Source organism: Gekko japonicus, unplaced genomic scaffold, assembly GCF_001447785.1.
Source record: "Gekko japonicus isolate JY-2015 unplaced genomic scaffold, Gekko_japonicus_V1.1 scaffold261, whole genome shotgun sequence".
NCBI lineage: Eukaryota > Metazoa > Chordata > Lepidosauria > Squamata > Gekkonidae > Gekko > Gekko japonicus.
In genome coordinates, this window is record NW_015172558.1 from 467,733 (window position 1) to 494,695 (window position 26,963).

General features: G+C 42.6%; 1 protein-coding gene across 2 annotated transcripts; it reads left to right on the forward strand.

The window, feature by feature from the left end:
• The first annotated feature begins 1,974 nt into the window (after nt 1–1,974).
• Nucleotides 1,975–26,963, forward strand: ERLEC1 (endoplasmic reticulum lectin 1). 2 transcript variants are annotated; one of them, XM_015421210.1, is made up of 14 exons: nt 1,975–2,253; nt 7,627–7,731; nt 8,338–8,418; nt 9,543–9,620; nt 9,774–9,837; nt 11,651–11,706; nt 12,045–12,268; nt 15,411–15,540; nt 17,007–17,168; nt 17,875–17,934; nt 19,227–19,351; nt 21,717–21,794; nt 23,011–23,086; nt 26,710–26,963. In XM_015421210.1, exons 1-14 carry the CDS (start codon nt 2,089–2,091, stop codon nt 26,779–26,781), a joined length of 1,476 nt encoding a protein of 491 aa, XP_015276696.1. In that variant the 5' UTR covers nt 1,975–2,088; the 3' UTR covers nt 26,782–26,963. The 2 variants fall into 2 exon arrangements, with proteins under 2 accessions (XP_015276696.1, XP_015276697.1); XM_015421211.1 differs by having other exon boundaries at nt 1,976–2,253; nt 11,651–11,691.

The following is a 26,963-nucleotide window of genomic DNA, read 5'->3' on the forward strand; positions in this document are numbered from 1 at the left end:
ATCTGTTCATTCGAAGAAGAAGAGTTGCATTTATACCCTGCCCTTCACTCAGAGTTTCAGAGTGACTTACAATCACCTTCCCTTCCTCTCCCCACAACAGATGCCCTGTGAGGTAGGTGGGGCTGAGAGAGCTCTGAGAGAACTGTGACTGACCCAAGGTTACCCAGGTGGCTGCATGTGGAGGAGTGGGGAATCAAACCCGGTTCTCCAGATTAGAGTCTGCCACTCTTAACCACTACACCAAACTGGAGAGCAGCAGGCCAGTTATGCTATACAATTAAAGTTTTAGCATAATACTTATCATATAAGATTGTAGGGATTTACTGTACAGAAAACACTTCACACATTCTAAAGACTTACTCAAATGCCACAATTACTAGTATTACTTTTTAAATAATTTGACTTTTAAGTTACTGACATGTACTGAGCTGCTGTCATCTACACCAAGCCTTCAGGATAACACCTGATGCACATTCTTCTAGGTAAACAGTTCAATGATGTGAGGAAAAAAATTAAAGTGTTTCAGATAAGAGTCCCATATTTTGTAGCATATGAATGTTTTTCTTTTTTTTAAGTACCCGAAGGTACACTTTTATTATTTTTTTATTATACACTACAGACATACATATAAAACAAACAACACATAACTATCACTAACAAACATAAAACATATTACAGGAGGATTATTCCGTTTTCTGTTCTTCAATTATCTATTTGTTACATTTCTAATCTCATTGTCTATTTTACTAGCTTATCTTTTCTGCGTACTCAAATTTCCATCAAATTACTACGCTTATATTATACCAGTCATAAAATCTCTTCCAAGTTTTTTGAAAAGTCCATTCTGTTCTAGCTCTCATCTCCAATGTCAATTTATCATTTTCAGCCATTTCAAACAGTTTATTCACATATTCTTGTTTCGTTGGGAGTCTCCATTGTTTTCCAATATTTAGCATATAAAATCCTTGCAGCTGTCAACAAATGAACAATCAAATACCTATCCGCTTTATGAAAGTCTTTCGGAAATATATTCAATAACAATATCTCTGGAGTAAATGGAACCTTAGTTCTTATTATTTTTTGCATTATCTAAAAAAAAAGCATATGAATGTTTTTCATAGTAACGTAATGAAGATGGACCATGCTTCATCTGCAATTTTTTAAAAGCCTTATAACATAAACATTTCCCATATTTACTGCTGAGCCTCCTAAAATCTTAAGAATTACCATTTACACAGTTTAATCCCATGCAGAGTGAAGCATGATATGAAATCAATAGAGAGGGGCATGACTCAATAATAGTATATATGTATGGCAAAACCCAAGGTATATGCGTCTAAAACTAGTAATTATATTACGTTATTAGGAACAATTATTACACGTTTAACTTTTGCTGGCTTTGCTTTAAGGAGCGGCGTTTCTTGACATTCTCTTATAAACACTTAGAAGAAGAAGCTCACACCGACTTCTGACGACATTCGACTCCTTCCCCACTCCAAAAAAGAGTCACAACACCACACATCTCAGTCACGTTCTTCCACCACCTCAAAAACAAATTTCTTAAACCATCGAAAGTTATTGCACACGCGCAGCCATATAATACATTCAAAGCCGAAACTTCTTGGACGACGGCAGGATCCATAATAATTTCTTGCTGTCGAGCGCAGATAAACGAATATTGATGTCATTACCCAAACAGCTAACATTCAGAAGACTGCCCTTTACCCCTTTAAAGCCCCAAAACCTCTGGCTCCAGGCCTTACCTCGTTCGGTCTCCCTAAGCAACAGGCACACATACCCCGGATGTTAATACAGTTCGTTCTTTATCAAAAGGTCACTTGTTCCCATTTGAGCGGGAACTCAGCGCACAGGCACCATAGAGAATGAAGAGCAGAGCGGCTCTTCTTCCAGGCGGAGGCAACAGCCTTGCGCGGCGTTTAGTTTATTTCTGTGGGGGGTTTTGTTTTTGAGTGCGCAGGAAATGATGTCAGTTTTCCCTTCGGAAGTAGACGTGGCCGGCTTTTGAACGTGAGGTTACTGGAAGCTGTAGGAGTGCCCGCCGCCGCCGCCCCGGCCGGGCTTGACAACATGACGCGGCGGCAGCTACAGCGGGAAGCGGCGGCGTGGCGGGTGCTGCTGCTGTGGGGGCTTCTGGAGGCGACGACGACAGCCGCTGGGGGAGGCAGGTCGCTCCACCAGTTCAGCGATGACGTCCTTTTCCGAGTCAACTGGCCGGGCAGCGAATTTAACCTGGTGGGTGAATGGCCGGAGGAAAGAGGGAAGGGCGGCTGGGGAAGAGGGCCTGAAGGGTTCCGCGAGGAGGTCCCGCGAAGTGTCGGTGGCTCCGCCGTAGAGCATTTGCTTTGTACGCAGTCATCTTCTGACACCTCGGGTTAAAACATGAGGCGTAGACGATGTGAAAGGTTTGTAAGCCCCAGTAGAGCTGCAGCCAGTCAGTAAGCAATACTGACTTTGATAGGCCCGTGTTCGAACTCAGTACAAGGCGGCTTCATGTGGAACCTCCATGTGCTGAGGCAGCATACCTGTGAACGCCAGATGCTTCGGAGAAGCAAGAGAGACTGGAGTCTAGCTGTTTACCTGTTTATGGCGGCTCTCCGTGGGAATGGACCTCTTGTTTTTCGGTGCAGGGACTACATTGTTCACAGATCTTCCATGTGTATATAGCTTTGTGAAAACACATGTGGACAATGGGTAGCCTTGTTTTTTTTAAAGGCAAGATTTAAGTTTGCCAGTTTCTGGCTTTTAAGGCAAACGAAGTATTAATCCCACAATCAGAATGTGTCTTGAGCTACATTTTGCAAGACAGTGTCGGGGTGTGGAGGTAAACATCCTAGGGTAGGAATAGACGTATCTCAGGTATTCATAGTAGGTGGGGTTGATGGACTCCATCTTCTGTAGGAAATGGATTATATAGAATGTGTGACACTTCAGTGGTAAAATGCACAGTTGCGCAACATTGCAAACTGATTGTTATTTGAGAATGGGCTTAATTTCTTTTTATTTTGAAACAGTAATAAACTGGGTATAGTTGTTTGCTTTTTTAAATTATTGTAATGATAAGGAAGAGAATGCAGTGTTTAAAACTGAGACTTGCAAATACATCCCAAAGAATCATCATGTATGAAGGCACAAATAAGAAAGGCTATTAAAAATCAAGTTAGTCCTTTGTGAAGTGATAAACTTTAAAAGTTGTATTTAGATTACCATGTTTTCTATACATTTTGTAGTCTCAGATTTTGGTGGCTTCACCTTGTGTAGTGACATCTTTCTTTCCCTGTATCTGTGCCTTCAACCATCTTGTATGATGGGCAGGAATTCTACTTTTCTCCCTCATCCCCAAAAAGGTACTGAAAGCATTCCACAATAAAAAATAAAGTGTTCAGTAACAGAAACCATAACATTCAGCAAAATAAATCAGTAAACTAGATTAAAACAAACTCCTGTCAATTCTACTAGCTGACTGTAGAAGCTCTCCTAAGGTATTTGGTTTGTTTCAGGTGCCTTGACATATTCCAGAAGACTATAAGATAATGTGGGGGCACACTACTGAAAAAGCCTGAAATCAGGCAGTGGCCTCTCTTAAATGCTTGCATAAGGGTATGTAGAGGAAACATGGTTAAGAAGATCAAAATTGCCATGCATGTTCATTCTGGGAGAGAAGATACTTCAATTATGTGGGTCTTGAAGTCATGCCAGGGAGAGTAGCACTGCTCTAACTTATGCATTTTCTGCTACTGCTGAAGGCACATGAAGCTTTCCACACGAAAGAGCCATCAACCCTTGTTTATGCTGCAATAAGGAGAGAAATGGATGAGAGGGGAAGAAACTTGGAGGGCTAGAGGTAATGATACCCAACTGAGAGTTGTAGAATGTAGATGAACTCTGAATGTGGGAGGCCTGTATACAGCTCTGTCTCTGCACATGCCAAATCATTGTCCCTCATAATCAGTGATTAGAAATACAGCTAGTAACAGTAAACTCCAGACACCCTGAGGTCTGACCTCAAGGAGCAGAAGAAAGGTTTACAAGAACAGTAGAACAGGTTTTACTTCAGTTATCAAGAAGTATGAGTTGGTTTATATATAGGATGTTAAGTTGTTTGGAAGCTGTTTAGTCACTTTTCTCTGGGAATTGTGAGATATAACAGGAAAAATCCTGTATCTTTGGCACTTATCTGGGGGATTACTGTTAATATACAAATCTTGAGAGCCAGTAGAGGCCCTGATCTAAATTAAGGTAGTGGTACGATCAGTCTTACATAAAACCACTTGTGAAGATGTGAGTGAGTGAAATCCCCTGGAGCCAGATGATGCTCCACTGTTGTGAGTGTCATTATAAGACCATCAGCAAGAGAGCATCTAGGGCAAAAGGGCTGTGCAGCAGGTGTTTTAAATCCTTGTGAATCTGGGGTCTGGAGAAAGGGAGAAGCTGGTGTTTTGCAGTGCTTGGGATTGTGTTGTGTGTCGTATACTGAAGACATGGAGTGGCAGAGGGACCTAAATTTAAAGTTTAGAAGCAGCAACAGCCATCTTATAACCTTTACTGAGTTCAATGAATTTTACTCTCAGGTAAATACGCAGAAGACTACACCTCACACTTGTCTTTGTCCACTTACTTGGGAGCAAGCCCCACTGAAGTCACATGACTAAACCTACACAGGGTTGCACTGCAAATCTTCTGTAAGCACAAATGTTTGGAGCAGTGGGTAGTCTTCACTTGAATAAAGATTTTGTTGGTTCGTTCATATTTACCCTGCATGGTACTACAGCCAGTTCCACTCTGAGACAGATTGACCCAAAGAGCCCCCCTGATTTACTGACTGATGTTTCTTTGTATCTGAGACAGCCCCAATGATCGTAGTGCTGCTCATTCTGCATTAACACCACCACGGTATGCTTCTGCATTTAGGCTACTTAAACAGAACTCCTCTGCTAAAACTGAGAACAGAATTGCTACCAATTTCCTACTAATTAAGCTTCCTAAGCCCTGTCATGAATGAGAATATTGAGGTCTTTACTTTTTTTCCTTTCTGTTCTGTTTTTACATTCAGTGATCTTCTCATATTTGTTCCAGGAGGAAAGTGATTGCTTTTAATTTGAAATGTTGTAATTTTCTTTGTGCAGGAGAAGCTTGCATTCATTGTTATTACTTAAACTTTTTAGCCCATTCTTCCTCTAAGAAGTTCAGTATCACATACTGAGGTTTCCTCTACTTGGATCTATCCTTAACAACCTTGTGAGGTGGTATAGAAGAGCTACCCAAGCCTTGGCACCATGGAGTGCTGCTTATCTTCCCTCAGCCTGCAGTAAGGGGGTTTCTTTCATCCTGATCTGCTTCTCTCCTTTCCCTGCTTCTTCTGCAGTAAGGGGGTTTCTTTCATCCTTCTGATCTGCTTCTCTCCTTTCCCTGCTTCTTTCGACCTGAGGAGCAAAAAGCTAGCGCGTCTTCTCTGGCAAACTTCCATTTGCCTTATGAAGGGCCTGCCCCCATCCTGAGGCCATGCTCTTTGGTAGCTCCACCCCCTTTAGAACTCCCATGAGATCAGAGCAATTCCTGTTTGGAGCCTGCTGCTGCATCTCAGCTGCGCCTCATCCCATCATTTCTCCACCCCAGCTGAGTGTCAGGCAGTGGGCTGTCAAAGGAGCATTCACTGCCAACCAGCTGACCAGCAGAGGTTGCCTTAAAGGTACCACCTGCGGTGCTGACTTGGTGAATGGAAGCTGAGGGTGACTTCTCAGAGTCAGGGAGCCTTGGGGTCCCTCAGGCCCCTGGCAGGTAGGTTGACAGGGAATTCTTGTAACTGTGTATAGCTTCTCAGAGTCAGGGAGCCTTGGGTTCCTCAGGCCCCTGGCAGGTAGGTTAAGTTGACAGGGAATTCTTGTAACTGTGTATAATAATGAGCCCAAACTCTGGCTGTGTACACAAAAGGAAGTATAAATTAAATGTATTTCTTTGCGCAGTTAGTGCATGTTCCACTTAATGTAGGAACTGTCTTACTGTTGCAGAAAATGTTGTAGCAGGATTGGATTTTCCAGTTGAATCATAGAAAATAGCCATTGGCCATAATGTGTGGACCACTGGCTGCACATAAAATGTGTGTCATGATCCTTTTATGGTTCCTACTCTTTTCTTTCTAATGGGCACTGGAAAGTTTGTTTTTCAATCAGTCTGTCAGGTTTGCAAATTTACAAGCCCACAAAAACATTTGTCAGTCTGGTTGATGCAGGTGATTGGGAAAGATTGCATTTTATGCCTGGCAGTTGTTGACCCTAGGAGGGTGCATAACTGTACTACTAAGCTAGAGACGGTAATCTTTCTGGCAGACAAATATTTATGTACAAACCCTATGGAGGATAAAACTAGTATAGTGTAAACCACTTCCACCTTAAAATGATTATGCCAGCTTGGTGGTGGTGGAAAGTGCTGTCAATTCACAGCTGACTTATGGTGACCCTGTAGGATTTCCAAAGCAAGAGACGTTCAGAGGTTGGTTGGCCATTGCCTGCCTCTGTGTAATGACCCTGAAATGTCTTTGTGGTCTCCCATCCAAATACTAACCAGGGCCGACCCTGCTTAGCTTCTGAGATCTGATGAGACTGGACTAGCATAAGCCATTCAGGTCAGGGTTCATGCCAATTTACAGAATATCAAATTGACCCTATGTCCTGTTGAAAGAAGTTTGTAAGGTATTATTTGAGCAGGCTCATGTAAGAGGTCTCCTCTCATAATTCCCTTGGTGGTCAGAAGTATGTCTTAAGCATTCACAGCTTTTATCTGCCTGCAAAACCTTTCTGCATACTCAACCACAGCCACCTAATGTGCATGCCTGTGTATCTAACTCTCCTTTTGAGGGGAAAATGCTGGTCTGCTTGCTCTGTGTTTTGTGAGATCTTCAGCTAGCTGAACCCTCTTTTTAAAAGACTTGGAAGTTACTAAGATCTGGTGGCTGCTGATTTTGCTTGGTTAAGTAAAAGAATAACCTGTAATGCCAGATTGCATCATAATTTAGAGCAGTCAGGGATTGGTTGGAGAGCATATAATGCAGGCATCTGACTGAACTCTAGTTAGTGCACACGTGAAGTTGCCTTATATTGAGTCAGACCATTGCTTTACCAAGGGAAGCATAAGAGACCTCCTGGGAACCTTGTGTGTGGTGCCTCCTTGAATTCCTTGATGGAAGAGAGGTGGGATATGAATGTGATAAATAATAAAGCATGGGGCACCCAGGCCTCGGTGCACTTGGCCAAAAAAGCCCTCTAAGCTATATAGTCTTGTGAATTATTTAAGGTCAGAATGTTTGACTCCTGAAGGTTACTGCTCTTCCTTCAGTAGAAAAATTACAAGATGCAAGTTTTTCTAATCATGGGTAGGAAGAATAATCTTCTGTAACTCCCATTTTGCAGTGTCATAATGCTCCCAGAAAGATTGCTTGTGTCAACCAGTTGTGCTGGGTCAGAGATTGGCCTCAATACTGTAATATTTTTCCTGGTAGTAACCAGTCTGCAGGTCTATTTTACCTTGCCTAACACTATCTTTCCACTTTTAAAAGATATTTGTCGACATCTAATGCATTTCTACCATCTGTTTTCCTTATTTGTATTTTAGCCTGCTGCTGGGGTTCTGTACAGAGAAGATCATTACGTCATTATGACAACCGCAGATAAAGAAAAATACAAGTGTGTTCTTCCAGTAGTAGCCAGTGGAGATGAGGCAAGTTTGAGTTCTTTTCTTAAAGCCAGTATTTCTGCATCCACTATTTTATATATTTAAAATACTGATATCCTCTTCTTTCTGCATCTCCCTGTGTCCTCCAAAAAACCTCTTCTGAAAGCCATCAGCTACAGTATGAGATGTGGCACAGGGTGCTACAGTGGAAGGAATCGGCTGGACTCCATTGTCTCTACTCTTGCACAAACTCCTGCTTTCTTCCTGCATTCCATACTTTTTAAGGGACTATACAAAGAAGGGGGAAATGGCAAAGATCCTTTCTGCAAATTCTACTAAAGTCATAGTACTTTGGATCCTATTATTGATTCCCTGGAGCCTTGTCATTTTCACCCATAACCATTAAGAGAATTAGTGGCATATTTTGCCATTTGAAGGATAAAAACAAATACTGACAGCAATTTAAAAAAAAAATCAGGAAATCTGTAGCGTGTTCCAGTTTTTAATTTGTTTTACAGTAAGAAATTTTTCCGTGCTGGCTTTCAGTGACATGTTCAACTGAACAAATGTGCCTCTTCCATAGTGTTTCATAAGTGCTTTGTGTGAGTTTATGGCTGTGCTGACATGCATTCTTAATTCTTCTTGTCCTAGGAGGAAGAAAAGGATTACAAAGGGCCAAGCCCTGCAGAATTGTTGGAACCTCTTTTTAAACAAAGTAGCTGTTCTTACCGAGTACGTCCACTTTGGTTTGAGATAAAAGTGCCCAGCTCCTTATGCCTATGTTAGTAACCAAGAACAAAAAGCTTTCTGCAAACCTTTACTGCTTTTAGTTTTTCATTATGCCTGCTGGACTGTGGCCTTAAAATGTAATGCTTATTCTCAAATAACTTGTAATGCTAAATGATAATGTGTCTTATTAATTACAGGGGGGAAATGGACCTTGGTTTGTTTTGTTAGTTGAAAGGGAACAATTGCATCATGTGCTAAATAGATTGGCCACTGGCTGAGAACATGGAGGTGTTAAGTGTGTTTTAAACAGTTACTATGTGCTAGGTTCTTTTTCTCCCTTCCCCATCTCGGGCACCTCTGGCTTTCTCTGGATGAGCCTTAGAGATACTGGAGAAGTTTGTCTGTGAACCTCAACATCACTGTTATCATCACATTTATGTCTTTCACTTTTGGGCGGCCTAGTGTAGAATATATAGTGCTGGTTCTGGCAGATCTTTTCCTTTTACAATCGCATTCTCCCCTGGTGCAGGGGGCCTTTTCTCTGATGCATGAACATCTTGCATCAGAGGAGTTACCTTTGCACCATGAGAAGATGCTGCTGTTGGAGGAAGGGATTTGCTGGATCCAACTCACAGAACTTTTTCACATGTCCTGAGTGTTTGGGGGAGTAGACAAGCTATACATCCAAAAAACTTCTCAGATTTGCACACCTTTTGAGATGTTTATTAGCATTGCACGTGGTTAAAGTCCCTGGCTACTCAGTAGCCATATAGTGTCAGGGATTCACTCCTCCTTACATCTGTTCCCTGCACACAAGCAGAAGGAGAGAGGCTATCACTGATAATACAAAGGGTCAGTATATTAGGATGCAGAGTTACACAGATGAACCTGCTGTAATATGTATGTAGGGCATTGGGCAGGGGGTTGCAGCTCTCTGCATGCCCCATGAATTGAAGTAGAAGGTGGTAAGAACATTGTTGGGATAATAACATTTTGACATGCTTAATATCTTTTTGCTACCTAAGTTCTAAAAGACCTCCATGGTTTTGCTTTGACTGATGCTTTGCTGTTTAAAAATAGATCTTTCTTACAGTTTTATATATCAATTAATTACAATACATTTTTAGATTGAATCCTATTGGACTTACGAAATCTGCCATGGTAAACACATTCGTCAGTATCATGAAGAGAAGGAAACTGGGAAGGTACGTCTCATTAAAGCTTTCACTCTAAGGGTCAAAATAAAACTTGAACCTGAAATTTCATTGCTGAACTTTCTTCAGGTTCAGTTTCTGGTAAAATATCAACAAAGTAAAGATTAAAGCACAAAAAAATAAAACACCTTTTTTTGTTCATAGAAAACAAACATTCAAGAATACTATCTTGGAAACATGCTGCGGAAGAACTCGCTACTAGATCCAGGTTTGTAATTTTTACTTCTAAGTAGAGATGCTCAGAAAGAGGAGAAACCACAGCCATTCAATGAAAGAAGGGGGAGTACGGTTTTAAACTGCAGTAATGTAGACATGCATTATTATTATTTTTTTGTATTTTTGCATTTTGTGTTTGTGTGTGCCCATGCCAGAGGTCACCATGATTTCTAGGCAACTCCTGCTGGACGTTCAGAAACATTCAGAGAAGTGGCTTGATAGCCTACCTCTTCCTCCCGGCCCTGGTATTCTTCAGAAGTCTCCCATCCAAATACTCCCATCCAAATACTCCCTACTTAGCTTCTGAGATCTGACAAGATCAGGCTTGCCTGGGCTATCCAGGTCGGCCCTCATTCAGTCCATCACTACCTTCAGGCACTCCTACTCTCTTAGTACTGTATTGCTTCATTCCCTCACTTACAGGAAGTTAACCACTTAATGACACTTGGCCTGGAGGATTGTTGAGGGGCGCGTAAACAAAGTTCAGAGAACAAAAGGGAATCAGTCATATCTTTGTGAGCCACTTTCTTGCACATTGTTTTGGGGCCTCTTCACACAAGCCTGCCAAGTGTGTACGGCCTGTGCACCATTGGGGGGAGTAGGATTGTACCTTCCCCATCTACTATGCAGCTATCTCTCCTCCAAGTCTTTTTCACATCTACTTCTTGGGCATGGTTTGAATAGTACCTGCTTAGGCATCCGTGTAATGCTAATTTCTTAACACAAAGTTAATTTATAAAATATGCTTCTGCAAGATGTGATAATGGATACTAGTTTTAAAAGATGAGATATAGTCATGGAAGATAGCTATGTTGGTGGCTGTTAGCCATGATGACTACAAGGAACTTTCATGCTGAGAGGCAGTGTGCAACTGAATGCCAGTTGCTAAAGAGCCAACTGTCCCATTGCCCTGCTTATACATTTCCCAAAGACCACTATGGGAATCTGAATGCTGGACTGAATGGACCTTTGTTGTGATCCAGCTGGACTACTCTCCAAATCAAGGGTTAAAGATCACACAAATAGGGAGTAAATGCATAGTCCCTATTTAAATGCTATGCCTGTTAGAAGGAAGATTTGAAGGCAGGTTAGGCATCTGACGGATAGAGTGGGTAAAAAAACTTGCATTTGGTGTAGTGGTTAAGTGCGCGGACTCTAATCTGGGAGAACCGGGTTTGATTCCCCACTCCTCCACTTGCAGCTGCTGGATGACCTTGGGCAAGCCATAGTTCTGTCAGAGCTGTTCTCTCACGGACAGTTCTGGAAAGAGCTCTCAGCCCCACCTACCTCACAGGGTGTCTGTTGTGGGGAGGGGAAGGGATAGGGGTTTGTAAGCCACTCTGAAACTCCCAAGTGAAGGGTGGGGTATAAATCCAATCTCCTCCTTCTCCTTTGGGTGTTATATGGATAGGACTAGAGATTCTTCTCTGTGTCTTTGTGTAATATCGAGCACATCAGACACTGTGGCATTGTGATACATAGTGACAGCAAAGACAGCCCAGTAGTGGTTGAAGTATCATTAAGTTTCACCCCACCGCCACCTCTCTGAGAAACTGTTGTCCCACACACACATTCATGCCATTCAACATACATGGCATTGGGAACCTGTGTTTGCTGAATGTGTCGGTTATCTCAAAATGTTGCTATCAAATCTGAGACTGATTTTAACGTAGACTTTCTAAAAAGCGAGTAGTGTATTGAGAGAGAATCTTGTGGCTGAAGGTTCCTTTCTTTGCTCTTATATATGGCATATCTTTATAATAGTGGCTGACTCTGATGCCTGTGCTTTCCTTAATGTTTTCCAGAACAAGAGGATAATGACAATGAAAAGGACAGTGCAAAAGAGGCAAGTAGGATATCAGTGAGCTCTCTCTTATACTTCTCCTCACAAGCGGTTCTTCTCAAGAATTCAGCTCTGTGGTAAATCCCATGGATCTTTCTGCTATCTGTGCCACTTTTCCGTTGTACATTAAGCCCTCCCTTGATGCAAACCTCTTGGCTTGTGTGTAAAATACTGTAGCAAGAGCACTTACTCTAAGCGTTAATGGCAGAACCATTTATTTATTCAGACACTAGATGCCTCCCATTCAACTTCATGTGCAAAGAAGTTGGGGAAAACAAGCTTAGAGCTCATTCACAAGTATGTATGTGATACTTTCCAAACCAATGCCTGCTTTTTTCCTTTGCTTTCAAATCTAGATTCCTACAAAAAATATAGAAGGACAGATGACTCCATATTATCCCGTTGAAATGGGAAACGGCACACCATGTAGCTTGAGACAAAACCGGCCCAGATCAAGTACAGTAATGTATGTGTGCCATCCTGAATCAAAGCATGAGATCCTGTCAGTAGCGGAGGTTACTACGTGTGAATATGAAGCGGTCATTTTAACTCCCCTGTTATGCGGCCACCCTAAATATAGGTAAGAATTTCCAGCTGAGGTCCTATGGTTGGCAGAATCCGTTTCCACCAGCAGAGGAGAACCAGTTCTCAGTTTTCTTTTATGTTGATTTTAACGTGATTCATTTGACCAAATTTGTTTTGTTAACTGGCTTGAGCATACTAGCAGAAAGGCATGTTAAGAACCTAATCAATAGATTCTGCAGTCCAGAGCGCTCATTTTAACAGGTCCTTGGAAGCTGCCTGCCTACAGTATTTTCTCAAAGATCCCTTCTTAGGAGCTGCTCCCAACTCAAACTGCATTTTCATCTGTCCAGTGGAGGTTTAGGACATTATGTGGGGTGTTACCAATAACACTATCCCCATACTGGATTCTTCTGCTCAATTACTTTTACATTTTGGTGGTAATTGTAATCTATTACTACTTTTGATATAATTCCAGAACAGACATATGATCCACAGTCAATGATATTTAGGCTTCAGGTGAAACAAACATATGTTTAAAAATAGCTGTGTTTGTAAGTCATGGACCTGAAAGAAAGAAAAAAGTAAGGTAACTGTACATGTTGTTTGGCTCGTCTTTCCCAATTTTGTTTTGACAGTGCTTCTTTATCACTGTGAGATGTATACATTGTTAGCCATTTTGTTTACAATCAGTTAAACTGATAATTAAATAGCATGCCTGCTGTTTTGTTTTATGGTGCGATATCAGGATTTGTACAGGTGTACAGAGGTGTTCCCCTTTTCTAATACCTCATTCCTTTGCACATATTGTAGGAAGAGGAGGCTGGTCACCTTTCTGAAGGGTGCAGGTGCTGATGTGCCTGCCATTTTGAAGGTCATATATTAAGTTTTGGTGCCTGGGTGTTTTGTTTGTTTTTGCTTTTTGTTTTTGTGGTCAAAGTTGGCGATCTGAGGGATTTGATCCTCTTTCATCCTGTTCCTGAAAACCCACTTGTCCATGCAGAAGTTCAGGTGCGCACATAGTACACATATAAGTGCTTTCCCTTTCATTGCCGTGATCTCTCTGTGGAATATCTTAACACATCTGTAGAAGATTGGGTTAGATTCCCTGGGCATAATGAGGAAAAGTTCAGTGTCATTATACAAGTGGGGCTTACATTTGTTTTTAAATTTTCTTTAAATCGCCACTGCCCCCCCCCCGCCTCCCATGATTCAGAAGTTGAGGTTCATGCAGGAAAAAGAGAGAGCTTTGCCTTTACTTAGATAGTGGGAGTCCTAAGGACATGCTCCTCTGTGTGCCTGGCTTTCTGCAGTCTAGCATATAGTCAAGCACTCTGAAGTGTTCACTGGGTTTGCAGCAGTTGGCTTGGAAATTATTAGCTCCATTGATTCCCGTGGGACTTGCTTCAAAGTAATTGTGCTTAGGATTCAAGTACGAAAACTGCATCTCACAGCAAAATTTAGTACAGATGATTAGTGAAAAAGAAGAATTTCCAAGATCTGCTCTCCTCTCTTAATCTTCTTGCTCTTGGGTGTTTTGCTGAGGAGTTCGTAGCCTGCTGAAAGCTGGCTCAGACAGTTTTTGGGCTTGCTGATAGTGTCTGTTCATGTGAGCCATGTGACATCAAGGAAGGGTGTCATGGAAGATCACAACAGCTGCCCTGAAAAGCTATTTGTACATCTTTAATTTTGTGTGAGGAAAACTATGAACACAAGGAAACTGGGAAGTGCAGTGCAATAGCAGAACAACAACAACACTCCAGCACAAATATTAGTAGAGATTGCCTCAAAGTTTAGTGTTTATTACTGAGAAAGGGACTCTTCTTATTAATGTTAGTACAGGTGGTTCAAACTAGGGTTGGCCACCCTGGCATTTCTTGACACTCACAAAGCTCCCATTTCTTGACTCCCACAAAGTACTGGGAGCGTATTTCCTTTGGTTGGTTGTCATGTGGAAGTAAAAGCTGTTAAACTCTCTGATACAAGTAGCAAGTCCTTCCCTCAGAACTCCACCTCAGTGTCAAGAACTTTGGCCTGCCTTTGTTAAAATTATTGTCTCTTAAGTTTCCAAAGTTTCACATGGACCTGCTGTAGAGAGGGGAACGTCCTTGCACCTGCAAAGATAACATGTTCTTCTCTCCGGCCTTGACTCCCCAATTAACATTCCAAAGCAATTAAGTCCTGTGAGAGGGGGTGGCAGTGTGAAGCTGCAGATCACTTGCTCTTCTGACATGACCAGAAACCAATGAAATCATACTTTCACTGATTGGCCTACTTGTATCTATAGGACATTGCTTAAACCCTGATTGGCACAGGGGCCTAGCATCAGTCTAGGATTCAAACAATAAATTACCTGCCTTGAAACCTATTCAGGGGGCTTGATGCTGTTTGCATGTTATGCTGACATGTGGCATCACCTTGTTCACTTTGGGCCATCTTGTACTTTGCTGCTGAAGCCAAACAGTCTGGCTTTGGGACTCTGGAAAAGGAGTACACTTTGGACCCAGAACAATGAATGGGTAACATCTTGCCTTTTGAGAACCAAGGTTCTAAAGTGTCTAATTAGCTTTTTAATCTCTAGTTTTATTGTTTTTCCTCACAGTATCTTTTAAGTAATTTTGCACCTTTTAATGATACTCTTTGCACCTGAAAAAATATATATTTTATTTACCAAACTCTGGTTCTTTGTCTCTGCGGCTGCAGTAAGACAATCTAGTGCCTAAGACTGGCAGTTCACAGGTAGTGAACTGTCAGTCTTAGGCACTAGATTGTCTTCCTGCTGTGAGTCAACCTTGCAGGGAGGTCTTCCTAGTTAATCCCAGTAAGGTCAAGAGTTTGTCCTTTGGCCCCTGGCTGGAGGGACACAAAAGGACTGGTGGTAGCCGACCCCAGTTAAAGGTGCACAGGTGCCTTTAACACCTTTTGCAGTTTCCAGCTAGCCAGCCTCTTGGCAAAAAGGTTTTCAGCCCAGGTTGGACAAGGGAGACCTTTTTGACACCCGGTCATGCACTCACTGAAGGGGTGAGGGTGCTTAGGTGAAATCACTCTCCATCTCAGCCCCCATCTCATCTGCAGCCCCTTTCAGGGCTGTTTGTTATAAAGGTGACTGGGAAGACGTGCCCAAAGTGTTTGTGAACAAAGTGTTGTCACAGTATTGACACAGTGCTGCTCTTCCACTTTCATTGCTATTCTCTGGACAGGTTCAGATCTTCCCCTGTGAATGACATATTTTGTCAATCGCTGCCAGGATCCCCACTGAAGCCTCATAATTTGGAGCAGCTAGAGAAGCAGCAAGAAATACTGAAGATGCCTTTGAGAAGGGCCAAGGAGGTAGGAATACTGAAGCTCAGTGGTGACACCACAGATGTGGAGTGTTGATTGTGTCTGATAATCTGCATCCACAGCACTTTGAAAATCTGGGTCCTGATTTCTTCCACAATACCTTGTCTGGTTAAAGGACAAGCATGGATGTCACATCCAGTTAGCAAAATTATTTATTTTATATACCATCACTGATCAACTAAAAACTTGCACCTTTTACCAAGCAAGTCCCTGCTTTTATTAACTTTTAGATGCACGGTACATCACAAAGTAGATTTCACAGCGCCCTTTATATAAACGTTCTCTTTTTCTTCCTACATCAAAAAACTTTCGTTGTTTGAATGAAGATGCATAATACGTAGCTGTAAAATTAAATGAGAATCATAAGCATCCTTTGTATGATGTTGACATATTTCAAGAATAGTCCTGCAATGGGGAAAAGGCTTCTTCAAAAGTTATGTCCTGCTTTTTAGTTTTTACATGCTTTTCATTGATCAGAGGCAGCCCTTCCCATTCTCAAAAGAAGTAATATACTTCCCTGCTTATCTGTAATCTAAATTGATTTATCCAGTTTTGGAGAGGGGGGGGGAATGGTCCAGCATGGCCAGTGTCTTCCAAGAAAGCTTTCTTCTTCATTAAACGAAGAGTCTCAGTTGACTGTCCCATTCTCATCACCCAGTACAGGAATGTGCCAGGCTATTCATTTCATCATAAAAATTAACTTTGCACTACTGTAGTGTTCTCCATCTGTATTATATATACTTCATCCCTTACACTATGCTCATGTCATCAATTATATAGCAAAAATATGTATCCTCTGATTTCTCATCAGCCAAATTAAGAGTTTTCATTGGCCCTTGTTGCACCTCTGAGGTCCTGAGATCCCATGCCCTTGGCTGCTTCCATGTAAGCAAAATCCCTCAAAACTGGGCCTGTAGCAAGCCAAACTTGGGGTTCTTCATTTACAAGCTATAAATACAGCCAGTGTTAGAACACTTGGCTTGATTTCTTTCTCTAATGTGTATGTGCTCCACAAGTCCTGTTTGGGGCTGGGGAGTGAAGGTTGCTTGGTGTAACCTGATCTCATCAGGTCTCAAAAACTAAGTAGGGTCAGTATTTGGAAGGGAGACCACTGAGGAAGGCTTTGTGGAGGAAGGCAATGGCAAAGCACCTCTGCCTTCTCACTTGCCTTGAAAGCCTCTTGCTGGGGTCACCGTAGGTCAGTTGCAGCTTGACAGCACTTCAATATGTACATACCTGCAAGGGGCTGTTTGTGAAACTTTCTATAAAGCCACCAGTCCACTTTTGATTCTGGAGCTTCATTTCTACCAGGCAGAAATCCTGATTTGTCCAGGGATTGAAGGACTGGGGCCCTCACAGCTGTACCTCTGCAAACAAGTTTTCCAGCTCAACTCTGAAATGTACCGCACATGGCAAGTGTTCAGTGCCATCTGATTTTTTTTTCCCCATTTCAGGAAGAAACTAGTTCACCAAAGGAGGAGAAATTTTCATCTGTCCACAAACCAGTTGCTGTTGGAAGCAACCAGCTGTTGACAGTTGGCACAACACATATTTCCAAACTGACAGATGAACAACTCATAAAGGAATTCCTTAGTGGGTCTTACTGCTTCCACGGGGTGAGCTTTATACACTGGGTTCTGTTTCACATCTATGTCTGTGTGCCTTTTGTGGTTGCACTTGGTGCTGGTTTTGAATGAAATCCAGTTTTCCCTCAAAGCCGGGATCATCTCAGAATTATTATTTTCAGAGTAATTTTATGCTGAGGGCAAATTGACTTGAGAATTATTTCCTGTGTCTGAGAGTATATTTGATGAAGTCTCAACATGCTGTTCCTTAAAAAAACCCTGTAAATAACACAGAATGACCAATACTGTCACTCCAAAGGGATCTGTTGAGGATGGGCGAGTGGGCGTCAATGTGGCAAAGAGTGATTAACACATGGAATTCACTGCCATAGGAGGTGGTGGCAGCTACAAGCATGGACAGCTTCAAGAGGGAATTAGATAAGCATATGGAGCAGAGGTCCATCAGTAGCTATTAGCCACAAGGTATAGATAGGGACTCTCGGTCTGGGGCAAGTGATGCACTGTATTCTTGGTGCTTGGGGGAGGGGGGCAACAGTGGGAGGACTTCTGGTGTCCTGACCCCACTGCTGGACCTCCTGATGGCACATGGTATTTTTGGCCACTGTGTGACAGTGTTGGACTAGATGGGCCATTGGCCTGATCCAATATTGGCTTCTCTTATGTTCTTACTGTGCATGCATGTTTGTCCTGCAGATGCTTGATGTTGCATCATTTTTTTTTCTCATGCCTTTTGTAGGGGGTTGGCTGGTGGAAATATGAATTCTGCTATGGCAAATATGTGCATCAATATCACGAGGTATGTAGAAACGTCATTTGAAAGGTTCTGCCACTAGATGGCCACATGTTGCTTTTTGGCTGCTCAGGCAAGCCCTTTAAAGCAGAGTGTGAACTTGGAAAAGGAGCAAAATTCTTTTATAAAGATGCTGTCCCCTTGCTCCTTTGGTGTTGGCTCCTTTGGTTGACGTGCTATTGAGTGAAATGGTCCAAAATTCTGGCACTGCAGAGGGGATGACAAGTTCAGCAATTTAGGAATTTTCTGTATTTTATTTATAGTCTTGCCTTTGTGGCAGAGACCTGGGGTGGTGGTAGAAAGTGCCGTCAAGTCACAGCGAACTTATGGCCCCGTCATGTTTTCAAGGCGAGAAACGTTCAGAGGTGGTTCACCTATTTCCATGCAGCAACCCTCCCATCTAAGTACTAACCGAGACTGACTTTGCGTAGTTTCTAGGATCTGACGAGATTGGGCTAGCCTGGGCAAGACTCGAGATACAGAAAGTATTTCATGAAAAATGTTGTGAAATCAGAAACCCAGATGGCATCAGTCTGGAATGGGCAAGACTAGTCAGTGTTTGCATGTCATTCACCCTTGCAATTTTGCCTGCACTTGCCCTGGAACAGCTAAACAGTGCTGGCCTAACTTCCCGCAGACTATCTTGTATTATCTTATATTGTGCATGCTGGGACAGTTTTACTTTGGGTACTCATGTGTGCTCTTATACAGCTCGCATTCATTTGAGTGAGATTGGTACATGAGAAATATTCCCCCGTTTGATTAATTTGACATCACACTCTGTGGTGTTCTCAAGAACTGCTGTACACAGAAATCACACAATCACTTTGTGCAGTGGGCGAGTCACCATAACATGACTATATTCTTTTGAGTCATGTGGTTATAAGTAGTTTGTGAAAGCACTCCCCCTTTATAAAATCATTTAATTTTGCCTGAAAAATTGGTAATTTCTAACACTTTTCAGGATGTGGTAGTGGATGGTCTTTTTACACTGGGGCCTTTTCACGAGAATATGTTTCTTCTGGGCTTCAGTGTGATTGTGCTTGTTACTGGATGAGAAGTTATCATCGACTTATATACGTGCATGCTGTCAAATCCAAGCTGACTTATGGTGACCCCAGTAGGGAGTTTTCAAGGCAAGTGATTAAGCAGAGGTGGGTTGCCATTGCCTTCCTCTGCAGAGTCTTCCTTGGTGGTCCTCCATCCAAGTACTGACCCTGCTTAGCTTCTGAGATCTCACAATGCCATTCCACAACCCTGTTGCTAACTTACCCTTGTGTATCTTTTGTTTTTTTAAGGATAAGGAAAAAGGCAAAACAACAGTAGTTGTGGGGACCTGGAATAAGGCAGAACATACTCATTGGGCACAGAACAATGAAGCCAGAGCATATCAGCTCAGAGATGAAGGCCAGAAAACTGTGAAGTACGTCTGCATCAGTTTTCATGTAGAACCCACAAAAAGGGGATTGTCACTTTATTCTAACACCTCCCTTAAAACCAACATAGCAAAGACGGACTTTCTCCTGTCTGTCTGTCTATTGTATTTCATTCCATCCTCCTTCCAAGTCAAGGTGACTGTTCCCTTCTCTTTTGTATCCTCACGTCAGCCTTGTGGGTTAAGGTGAAACAGCGAGACTTGCCCAAGGTCACTCAATGAGTTTTATGGCTGATCAGGTATTTGAACCCGGATCTCCCCTATCCTGATCTGCCGCTCTAACCACTCCATTGCACTGGCTGTTTAGACTCCATCTAGAAAAATCAAATTTACACAACATATTTCCATCCAGGACTACTTAAAAGTTCAGACTTCTAACTGCTAAATACAAATGTACACATAAGTCTACAGAAGTTAGTTGCACATTAAACCTTGGATGGGTTGAGAGGAAACAGAGAGCCAGCTGTCCTCCACTTTGCAAAAGCTTTCTTGCCACGTCACTAGGGTCAGATTTTATTTTGCCACAAATGAGTGGCTGCTTCCAAACCTGTGTATTGAAGTCAGTTTTTGTGCTGGTGATTTCATGGGCACCAGGGGTTAGACCGAGTGATCTTTTGGTACACGGATCAGAGAACTTCCCCACATATTCCCCTCCCCCAACAGTCTTCCCAGTCCTAGGAAAACTGACTCCTGGGGCCGTGGGACCATACAGTTAATGGGCTGTGCTGAGGAGAGAAAGGGAGTGAAATCACCCTCTCCTCCTCCTCCCATCAGTACAGCTCCACGTATTCAAGAGGCAGGAAGAGCAATTCCTCCCCCCTCACACTGCAGCCCTCCTGACCCCTGTGGGCATCCATATGTGTCCTGCCAGTCTAGGAATCAAGTTTCCCAGAGTGAGAGGTGACTTGGGGGGTAGGGGGTGCAGGAAAGAGTCTACCTTCCACTGATGACCTGATAGATCCATCCCCATCCCGAGCACTGTGATTTGGGTTAGAGTGCAGCAACTTTGGCACTGTGATGGGGTAAAACCAAACTATCTAATAACTCAGGCTAAAGAGATTACACTAGAAGATTACATTACAAATCCAGGACAGGGTTGTGAATCTTGCACCTACACTAGGTGGTCTAAAGAAGAAAAGAGTGCTTCCTGGGTAAACCATCTACGTACATGTGCAAGCCACTTCACTGATGGCCATTAACTAGATGGCAACTTTATATGATGTTTGTGTAACCACCAGGAAAGCTGGTTGTCTCTACTGTGCTGCCAAGTGGTGAGCAATGTTCCCTCTAAGCTGTGGAGTCTTGTGAGCAAAAATTCTGCTTTGTGAGCTACCGGCATTAAAGTTGTGAGCGAGCAATTTGGCTATTGCATAAATCAGTTTGCTCTGGAGCCCTCCTTCCTGAGCTAAGACAAAAAGGTGTGAGCCGGAGGCTAAAAAACTGTGAGCTAGCTCACACCAACTCAGTTTAGAGGGAACACTGGTGGTGAGGATAATTTTAGTCCTCAATACAGCAGAAGATGTTGATTTACATAATCTATTTCTTTTTTCTCACTGAACTCAGGAACTTGAAAGTTATTATTATTATTACTTTCAATTTATCTTTGGGCTGCTGGGAGATGAGGTTGGGGATGTTTAGTGAAAGAATAAACTGTTATGCCAGATTCCACCCCTTCATAAGCACATGGCACGGAATGGCCTAGGTAGCACTGTGGCAAAAGAACCCTATGCTGCCTACCTAAGTGTAGTAAGATTCTCCACACAGCATGGCAGGGCAACACAGACAACCAGTTCTACACAAACATACATGTAAGATAACACTTGGGAAATGATGGTGTCCACCCCAGGTGTTCCAGAGAAAGAAGTACGAGTCATCTATCTAGGACATTTTTATTTCACCCATGCTCCAAGGACCTTGGGGCAACATACATTGTTCTCTCCTCTTCCATTTTGTCCTCTCAACAATCCTGTTAGGTAGGTTAAAATGAGAATGAGTGACTAGCCCTAGGTCACCCAGCCAGCTTCCCTGGCAGAATGGGGATTTGAACCTGAGTTTCCCATTTCCTAGTCCATCACCTTAGCCACTAAACCACACCAGCTCTGTTGTACGCTTTGGAGGTCTCTTGAAACTCATGTGTCTCATCGCAGTAAGTTGGGCAAGGCCTTACAAGTCTCACTATAATATTGCATAAATCTTACCATGCTCTACACAGAGTTAGTACTCATAGCAATTTGGCTTTGGTGCCCTATAGTAGTTGTGGGGAGGCCAGGGGATGACTGGCTGACTCCTGTTACTGAAGGAGCAAGTTGAAATAGAATGTTGTGATGAAACTCTTTAACTTTTTTCCTGGCAGAACAGTATCTCACTACTATGGAAATGGAGATCTGTGTGACTTAACTGGCAAGCCCCGACAGGTGACTGTGAAGTTGAAGTGAGTGGCATGCTTAACAAATTATTCAGTTCAAGACTGACTTACCTATTGGAATTTGACCCTAATGACAGAGTTTGTGGTAGGCTGTGACATCTTAAAAGCACATATTTCTTTAAGGGACAACATTTTTATGTCTTTACTAACTATGGGCACAAGCTGGAGCGCCAGTGGCTTGTGTGCTTTGTAGTGGCTGCTTTTCTCCAGTTCTCAGAACCAGTTTTGTCATGCAATGTCCAGGGTGTTAAAAATCAAAAGCACTCTAGGAGTGCAAGAGGCGGTTTTCTTTTTTCTGGTTTATGACCCATAATTACAACTCAGTAATTTTTTTAATACCTGTCTCTGTTTTCCCTTTGAGATTGTAACAATGTGTATGGGTGCATGATTGCTCTGCTTGATTCATGACTTGCAGCCCAACCTGATAGCCTCTGCATCAACATTTCCATGCTAAACTATACCAGTGCAATACCATAAAATAGACTGTTAGACGCAGGGGGCCTGCAAGGATCTTCTCCTGAATGCTCACCCCCATTGTTTCCTCTTTTCCCATCCCAGCAGCCCCCATAGCCTCTGGTCTTTTCCTGCTTCCTTCTCTCCTTCCTGTCCACCGGCCAACCTACCTTTGTCTGCTCCCATCTTCAGCTTTCCCTCCCCCTGAAAAGTCGCTGCCACTGGGCCCAGCTAAGTTGTGTGTGTAGTGAATGTCCAGTTGTCACTTCTGGGCCTGTCTTCAATGAGTCCTCCATCTAGGGACATGACAGGGATGGTTGTTTTAAGCTCCAAGTCCACTCCTTCCCCCCAACCCCATTGTTTGAAAGGCTGGACAATATTGTTGAGGTTGCGTAGCAACTCACAAAATGGCCCGGAGATCACAGAACATTGTCTCAGTAGGCATTATTTTCTTTAAACTGTAGGTGTTTCTGTTTTGAGGAATTTCAATGCCCCGATGTCTTTTAAAGATTTCAGATTTTTCCTGCAAACCTGGGCCTTTATTCAGTTGTGTAGAGAAATCTCCCCTGTCTGTCCCTGGCACAGTTTTGTGTTGTTGTTTTTTTAAATATCCTCATTTGCAGTTAGATATATAATTCTAGTTTCCTGGCAAACCTGGCTGCAACATTAAGACTACGCCACAAACGCAAAAATTGATTGTAAGCCTGCAAAATAATCATAGAGTCCTTTAGATTTCAGTAGGCCTGCTAACGATAATTTCTGTCTTAAGGTGTAAAGAATCAGATTCGCCTCATGCAGTAACTGTGTATATGCTGGAGCCTCAGATCTGTCTATACATCCTTGGGGTATGTACAGCTGTTCCTGTGAACTTGCTCTGAATTTAGCTGGTTTCTGAGAAAGAGTTTATCATGAAGATGCATTTCGCCTACAGAAAACATGAGTGCTCAGGCCCCGGGTTTTCCACTTTCCATCATTTTGCAACTGACAACATATTGTTCCTGTCCAGGATAAATTTTTCTTTGCCCAGTGGCTGTTTGCCCATTCTAAATGCATTTATCTGGAATACAGTTTGGGGGGAGAACGAATTGCATGCAAGACCATGGCACATTTTCCAAGAGCCTTTATTTAAAGTTAATGGTGATAATAGCACAAAATTGATTGTAAGAGCTCATTAAAAACCTTTTAGGCACACTTCTTCACAGAAAGTGTTCAAATGCTGGGTGAAGTAGTTCTAAACCATTTTGCATTTCAAAAATTGGAATAGGCCAGCTAAGAGGTTGCTGTTTCATATGCGGTTTCATTTACCTTGAAAGAAAGCATGTTAAGAGGCTGGATACAGCATTTGCACCCAAATTTGTGTCAGGGTCATGTTTGAAAGTTAGTTCTAACATTAAAATTAACATGGAAGTTTGGGAAAGTTTTTTTTTCTACCAAGAGAAAAACTTTTGAATGAAAAAAAAATTGCTGGGCACCATCGAGGCAAAAGTTGCATTCTTTAAAGTCCCATTCATTTAATTATACCCCAGCCACTGAAATCAATGGGACCTTTGCTTATTTTTTTAAATTAAATACATCCAAGTCCCTGGGCCCTTTGGTTAGCCAAGCAAGAAATTCTTCACTACTTGGTATCAGAAAGGAAAACAGTTATATGCTGATTTAGTATTCTGAAATAGATGTTCATAATTAGGACTGAACATACACAAAATCTTGGCTATGTATGGATATGTCTAATACAGATATTCAATATCGGCAAAATACCTGTCATCACAAGTGGGGTGTGTGCAGAGAGCAGAATCAAGAATTATGCAAGAATGTGGCGGGGGGAAATAGGGATTGCACCCCCATTTGGGGTCCATGTTAGGATCAAGCCACTCAGTGTTGAGAGGTGGGCATGTTTTGTACACTGCCTACTCCATTTACATGGGAAAAGGTGCCCACTATACCCAAATGATACCAGCCACTAAGAATAAAGCCTGCTTTTCTGAACAACCTCCTAGTCCTATTCCCTGAAATGTGACTTGTATGTAATAAGAACATACGAAGAGCCCTGCTGGATCAGACCAATGTTCCTTCTACTCCAGCATCCTGTCTCACACAATGGCCATCCAGTTCCTTTGAATGGCCAACAACAGGGCATAGAGGCCAAGGCCTTCCCCTGATGTTGCCTCCTAGCTCTGGGATTCAGAGGATTTGTACCTCTGAATGTGGAGGTTCCCCTCAGTCACCATGGCTAGTAGCCATTGATAGCCTTGTCCTCCATGAATCTATCTGATTCCCTTTTAAAACTGTTTATTCCTGTGGCCATCACAACGTCCTCTGGCAGCAAATGCCACATTTTAATCACTTTCTGTGTAAAGTATTTCCTTTTGTCAGTCCTGAACATCCTGTCCATCAGTTTCATTGGATGTGCTTGAGTTCTAGTCTTTTGGGAGAGGGAGAAAAATGTCTCCTTGTCAACTCTCTCCATCCCATGCATAATTTTATAAATCTCTATCATGTTCCCTCCTTAGGTGTCTCTTTTCTAAACTGAAAAGTCTCAGACTCTTCATTCTTTTCTCACAGGGAAGATGCTCCAACCCCCTAATCATCTTGGTTGCCCCCCTCTGCTTTTTCCAGCTCTGCAGTGTCCTTTTGGTGATAGAGTGACCAGAACTGTCCCCAAATGAGGCTGTACCATAGATCTGTACAGGAGCATTACAATATAGTCCCTTTCCTAATAACCCCTAACGTAGGGTTTGCCTTTTTCACCGCTGCAGCACACTGGGTTGACACTTTCACTGAGCTATCCACTATGACCCCAGTATTTTTTCCCCTTTCAGTCTCAGCAAGTTCAGACCCCATTAGTCTATACTTGAAGTTGAGATTTTTTCGTCCCAGCAGGCATCACCCTTACACTTACCAACATTGAATATCATTTGCCAAATAGTCACCAGTTTGTGGAGGTCCTCTTGGAGCTCTTCACAGTCAGCCTTGGTTTTCACTATCCTGAATAATTTTGGTGTCATCTACAAACTTGGCCAGTACACTAGTCACCCCTAGTTCCACATCACTGAATAAATTAATTAGTTGTGGGACCCCACTGCTTACTTCCCTCCATTGTGAGAACGCTCTTTGATTCCTACTCTTTGCGTCCAAATATTTAACTAGTTGTTAATCCTTAAGAGAACCCATCTTACCCCTTTTTATTCAGGAGTCTTTGGTGAGGTTACCTTGTCAGAAGCCTTTTGAAAGTCCAGGTGTATAATGTCTACCGGGTCACCATTGTCTACATGCTTGTTTACTTTCTCAAAAAACTCCAAAAGGTTGCTGAGGCAGGACTTCCCCTTGCAGAATCCATGCTGATTTTCCCTCAGCAGGCTTTGTCCCTCTACGTGCCTAACAATTTCATCTTTGCCTGGGATAGAGTTTAGGCTGACTGGCCTGTAATTTCCTGGTTCCCCTCTGGATCCTTTTTAAATAATTGGTGTCACATTTGCTACTCTCCAGTCTTCTGGTACAGCAGCTGAATTTAGGGATAGTTACACATATAGATTAGTAGAACAAAGATCTCAATCTGAGTTCCTTAAGAACTCGCGGGTGTATGCCATCAGGCCCTGGAAACTTATAGGTTTTTAATTTCCCCAGTAGGCATCTCTGGTCATCTCTGGTCACCTCAATTTGGCTCAGTTCTCCCTTCCTAAATATAGGGGCTGTGGCATGGGTATATGCCCCACACTTTCCACAGTGAACACAGAAGCAACAAAGGCATCGAGCTTCTCTGCCATCTCCCTATCTTCCTTTTGCAGTCCCTTTATTCCTTCATCACCCAAAGGCCCCCACTGCTTCTCTGGCTGGTTTCCTGCTCTGAATATATTTTTAAAAAATGTTTGTTTGTCTTGATGCTTTTAGCAACCCACTCCTCAAAATCTCTTTTTGCATGCCTGATTATTGACCTACATTTCTTTTGCCAGAGCCTACGGTCCCTCCTGTTCAATGCATTGGGGCAGACCTTCTACTTTTTAAAAGAAGTCTCATTACGTTTTATAGCTTCCTTGACTTGCGTTGTTAACCACTCAGGCCTTCTTTTAGACTTGGCAGTGCCTTTCCTAACCTGTGGAATGCATTGTTGGTCATCCCAGACATGAGCAGAGCAATGCTCACAGAAGCCAGCTTTCCTGCTTCCCCACTTCTGCAGTATCCTGCTACGTCCTCTAAAAATTTTGTCCCAGGGATCGGTGGTCTCTTGGGGAAAGCATAGGGAAGGTCTGTAGAAGGAGGAGAGAATCATCACATTTCCCACCTTTTCCAACAATGGAAAGCATGATTAGGATCTAAGTCATTAGAGTTAACATAGGTGTAAGAAAGCTGCAGTGCAGTTCACAGGATTAAAATGAGACTGACATTCAGGAATCTTAAAAGAACTTGGAACCCTCAGCAGGTACACATCACTTGTTGGTGGTTCGCCTAATATTTTGTGACTTTTTTTCAGGTAGAGTCACCAGTGATCTGTAAAATTTTGGATACTGCAGATGAATATGGACTGCTTTCAGTGCCCAGTTAATGGAGCACAGAAAATACACAGGTTCAGAGCCTTGAAAGCTGCAGGAGGGGAAAGTGCACTGAGGATTCCCCCACATGAGCCAACAGCAGAGAGAAGAGCTGAGCCAGAAAGACCGCACCAGCAGACCCTTATAAAAAAGCAAAGAATTATCATGACCACTTTGTGAATATTTTATGTATATA

Coding starts and splice junctions, on each gene's coding strand:
- ERLEC1 (XM_015421210.1), top strand. CDS start 2,089: ATGACGCGGCGGCAGCTACAGCGGGAAGCGGCGGCGTGGCGGGTGCTG. Junction 17,169..17,874: donor GGTCTTACTGCTTCCACGGG/GTGAGCTTTATA, acceptor TGCCTTTTGTAG/GGGGTTGGCTGGTGGAAATA. Junction 19,352..21,716: donor GAAGGCCAGAAAACTGTGAA/GTACGTCTGCAT, acceptor TTTTCCTGGCAG/AACAGTATCTCACTACTATG.